This window comes from Lactuca serriola, chromosome 4 (assembly GCF_051521515.1).
Source record: "Lactuca serriola cultivar US96UC23 chromosome 4, Lser_US96UC23_V15, whole genome shotgun sequence".
Classification (NCBI taxonomy): domain Eukaryota; kingdom Viridiplantae; phylum Streptophyta; class Magnoliopsida; order Asterales; family Asteraceae; genus Lactuca; species Lactuca serriola.
In genome coordinates this window covers 91013085-91018232 of record NC_136411.1, presented here as the reverse complement: position 1 = coordinate 91018232, position 5148 = coordinate 91013085, and the positions used below count along the sequence as shown (strand labels likewise).

The 5148-nt window shown below is 34.4% G+C and overlaps 1 protein-coding gene across 1 annotated transcript; it reads right to left on the bottom strand.

Annotated features, from left to right (window-relative positions):
• Positions 1-2041: 2041 nt before the first annotated feature.
• LOC145102096 (uncharacterized) lies at positions 2042-3697 on the bottom strand. The gene is made up of 2 exons (XM_079039449.1): positions 2920-3697; positions 2042-2799 (listed from the first exon to the last, which is right to left on the bottom strand). Exons 1-2 carry the CDS (start codon positions 3563-3565, stop codon positions 2354-2356), a joined length of 1092 nt encoding a protein of 363 aa, XP_078895575.1. The 5' UTR covers positions 3566-3697; the 3' UTR covers positions 2042-2353.
• Between the last annotated feature and the right edge of the window lie 1451 nt (positions 3698-5148).

Genomic DNA, 5148 nt, shown 5'->3' with positions numbered 1-5148 from the left:
GCATTTATCACTAATATATGAAAGGATGTGGTTTTTGTTACATAGTGGGGATGTTTTGAGTTGCACAACATTTCTCAACATTTACAAGACTCTTATTTGGTGTACATGTTGAAATTGAATATGCAGAAGTCAAACATTTAAGATGTAGCGGTGGATTGGTAAGATATTCAAGACATTGCGAGTTCAGTGGGTTGTAACCCTGGAAAGCCTCTGTTTACTTATATTGGCTTTCCAGTTGGGTTTAAGATGGGTAGATTGAGTAACTGGTCTCTGATGATTGACAAGTTTAAGAGTCGATTATCAAATTAGAAAGCTAAATATTTATCAGTGGGTGGGAGACTTACTTTAATTAAGTTGGTTCTTGGTAGTATTGGTATTTATTATATGTCATTTTTCAAGGTGCCGGAGGGGGTGTTGAAGAGCTTGGAGAATCTTAGAATTCAATTTTCCAGGGTGGTGATAGTGAAGGGAAACAAATCGTTTGGATCAGGTGAGATCTTGCTCTTGCTAGTTTCGAGAAAGGTGATATTGGGATCATAAGCTTGTCGGCTTTTAACTATGTACTAATTTAAAAGTGGTGTTGGCGTTTTGTATGTGAAACAAATGTGTCTTAGGTTTGACTTATCAAAGCAATTAATGACGATATGGTATGTTTTAATAATTTAAATCACATATGTTGTATAAATGGTGTATCGAAAAATATCAGTGTTGTAAAAGTCCCGATTAGACCCCAATTAATCTCTGATTAGTCCCTAGGCGCTACACATCCTACTAGAAGACACCTAACAATTAATACATACCTAAACAATGAGTGAATCCTTAGAAGCCGATGAATTGCCAATACTTTAAAGAAGTTTTATATATATTAATAGAAACTATTTGGGGATTGCTTAGTGTTTTATCAATCATATTAATATATTTTGTTATGATATTAGTGATATTTATGAATTTTGTTATAATATTAGTCATATCTATTTTCTAAAATTTAACAAATTTACATTTTAGGGTCTCTGACTAGTCCCTGACTAATCATTGATTAGGTCGATTAATCCATAGTCGCTAATTGACCGACTTGGTACCGCCTAGTGAGTTTTACAACCTTGGAAAAAGTTGTTCATGAGAGTAGTGTGGTTCCTACGACTACTTTGGAAAAGCCTTTAGGTAGGGGTAATTCTTTTTGTTTCTGGACGGAGATGTTGGTGGGATATAATCATTTCTCTTGTTGTTTTGATTGATAGTATCAACTATATCGACTTGATATGCGACCAGATTGCTTGGTTTTAGACCGGTTCCAAGAGGGTTCATGGAAGTCGGATTGGAGAAGGCAGATTAGAGGCGGGTGTGAAGAGGCACAACTTCAGGGATTGATGGCGGTTCTTCAAGGTGTTGAAATTTCCTGTGTACCCAACTCTTACTCGTAGGCGTTAGATCCACTTAGTAGTTTTACAATTAATTTGAAAAGGAAGCAATATTGACGAATACCTCTCTTGTCAGTGGATGTAGCATCACGTGGTGCAAGTTAGTGTAAAAAAAAATTATTTGATAGTTGAATCTAGACATGGTCCCTACTAGATTTAACTTGTAAAAGTATCGTTTAAGAGTACTTAGTGTGGTCGACTTGCAATAGAGGGGTCGAAACTACCTAATATAGATTCTTCTTGTGTGATGTCTTTTTGCTTTGTCGGGTTCTATTGCCGAATGACTATCTTGGTAGATGATTCCATGTGGTCGGTTAATCGTAAACCATAAAATTAGTTTTTATAAAGTTTTAAATTCGTTTTCATGGATAAAAACCGAGTTTCCAAAATTGATGTTAATTGTAATGTTTGACTTCAATATTCTTTCTAACATGACATAATGGTACAGTTTCAAGTAGGTTTCACATATCATTTGAACACTGAGTCGCTGATTATGAATGCCCTTATGCAACAAAGCATGGTGTGTTTGTGTGGGTGGGTGGGGAAGGGGAAGATAAACTGCATCCTGTTGTTGCACAATAACAAACTGTTTTAAAAAATAAACATTAGAAACAGCTAACAAACACACTAAAAGAACCATTTTATATAATAATAATAATAATAATAACAGTTTCATGTCTTTATGACCTGTATAACTTATATAAGTACAACCCATCCATTTGAGAACCCAAAATAAAAAGAAAAAGAAACCTATACTGAAAATAGAAAGAAATATAAATAAAATAAAATAATCCCACTTTGTACTATCAATCATTTTCATAACTATACCCCCTAAAAACCCAGCATATATAATGGGCGAAAAATACCTTTTCCTTTTTCTTTTTTCGATATATCAAATATCCAAGCTATTTTTATAAAACAAAAAACCTCTTTCGTTAATGGGCCCCATCCCCATGGTTCACCATCTCCATGTATTGATTCAGGGACTCTTGTCGCTGCAATCTCATGTCATCGTTAAACTTCTTTATGAACGCTTCAACTCGCCGGTTCAACTCGTCGTTACTCAGTGACGCCTCTTTCTTCAACTTCCCTCCTGCCGCCGCCGCCGACGACGCTGTTTTCGGATAATCGTTTTGGTTTTCGTAGTTCGACCGGTCCTTGAATGTCTCAGATTTCTTCACCACCTTAGTCGTCGTCGTCGTCGTCGTCGTCGCCACGTCTTCGGACTCGTCGGACTGAACATCGTTGTGGTGGTTCACGAACGTGTCCGACTTCCGGAGGTGCCTCGTCAAAGGCATGTGACGCTTTTCTGTTATCATCTTCCATGTGGTTTCCATCGTCTCGTGCTTCTTCGGTTTCAGCACCCTCAGTACTCTCGCACCTGTGGCGGAGACAATCAAAATAATATCTAGCTCTTAGATACAGCCAATTTTGAATAAAAAATGCAAAATGTGTTTCAGATGATCATATTTTATGCAAATAATTGACTCTAAAATCATACCTTCCGGTGTCGGTTTCCGATGTTGAGAGAATCTGGAAGATAAAAGCTGTCTCTCTCTCACCGGAAAATCGAACTCCGGTTGAACCTTCTTCGGAGATGGAGACTCCCCCTTAATTATACTTTGAGGAGGATTCCACGTGGGCCTCGATACAACAAACGCATCTTCATCTCCTCCAACTACCTCTGGCCCACTCAGCGCTACCATATTCTTCACGTCAACAACCGCAGGCGCACTCTCATACACCACCGGAGGCTCCATCACGTTAGGTTCAATATCGTAAACCACCGGCGGATGATCCGCCATATTCAAACGCCGCATAGTCGATGCCGGAGGCAAATCGGATGCCAGATCTGACGGCGGATTAACCTGCTGCTGAGAGTGATTCTCATTATCCTGGTGATTGTTGTGTTGGAAGCGTGTCGAAGCGGCGATGGTGATGATGATTCCGTTAATGACAACATACAGATACGGAGGCTTAAGCAAGGATACAAGAACCGACCAAATCGCAGGGAGGTCGGACACGGCGAAGTTTAACATCAACGGAATCGCTAACTTCATCATCACAGCTACAGACACAAGACCAGCTGAGATCAATACAGCTTTCAGAGAGAGAATCCATGAATTAGTTGATGATGACGACGGCATCTTCTATCTTCTTTTCCCTTTGAATCAAATCTTCTTCGCTTCGTGAGGTGTGTGAAGTGTGTGTGGTTTAGGTGTATGTGTGTGAGAGTGAAGGAGAGATAGAGAGAGAGAAGCGGATTTAGGTTGCAAAGGAATGAGGTGCAACGGTTTTAAAATAGGATAATATTACACTTTGGTCCCTTCTATTATTGTTTTTATCGTATTCAGTCTTTTGAGTTTTGAAAGTCTAGATTAAATGATTAAAACTGAAACTACTCATATATTTCTTCCGTTGATGATTATTAGCGATCGGTTTATTAAAGATCTCCAAGGACCATTTTTTTCATTCTAGAAGACTCATGGATTCTAATATAACATTTTATTTATTTCAAAACAGAAATTATTATTTTTGGTATAGATGTTAAATAAAACAGAAATTATTATTTTTGGTATAGATGTTGATATAATGAACCGATAAATATATATCAAATTTTCATAAGACCTTGCTTTAAATATTTTGATAGTAATATATCCGGACTTTAAACATAGACATTGATTGATAAAATCATGACCAATAGAAACAATTATACTATTCGAATACGTATCTAACTGTCGTGATTAGTGTAATCGTTTCTATTGTTACAATCACTATATCTTAAAATAAAAAACAAAGATATTTACTTTCATATTATAGTACGTGGCTAAGTTCTTAAAAAATTCTGAATATGAGAATTCGATTTGAATATTCTAATTTCTGATCATAATTTAATTATCTCAGATCTTTTATAGAGATTCGGTTAGTGAATTTCCAAAAATTTAAATATCTTAATTATTGAAAAATCCGAAATATATATACATGCATTTTTTATTTATATTATTTTTGTAATTCTTTTTCTTTGCATGTAAATTGTATTTTGTAGTTACGTATATATTCTTATACTAGGTGCGAGACTCATGTATTACATGAGTTTATTTAAAAAAAAAATTAAATATGAAGTTTTAACAATTTGAAAAGTTTGAATTTATAAGAAAAATGAGAAAATGTTTGAATTATTAAAATTAATGAGACTTTAATGTATTGAATACATTATATAAATAAACCATTTCTAATAAATACCTTACATATATATTACCATACATATTAAATGTGGAATTTTAATTTAATAAAATTAAATAGAATAAAATAGCAAGTGTAGAAAATGTTATGTGTCCAAATGAAGGATAAGAGGGCATGTGGCAAAGAGTTCTTTATTTATTTGAGGGAATTTTAGGTGACATTAAATAGATAAATTCAATTCAAGACCTAATTATGTAAAAGATTATACTATTGATTTTTTTATTAAAATTATGGTCTTTCGATTTCATATAAAAAAATTTATATATCTTACTTAATATTGGTTTAAATTCAAAATTTTAGATATCTGACTTTGAACACCTTTATCCGTAAAATTTATAAGGTATTGTACAAATTTATCAAGCAAAAACACAATTAAAGATAGATAAAAGAACATGTAGTTTCATGAAATAGTAGAGAAAAAGTGAAACTATACTACAAAAATGCATATAAAAAACGTCTCAATATCTATTTTTGTTTGTATGTAATC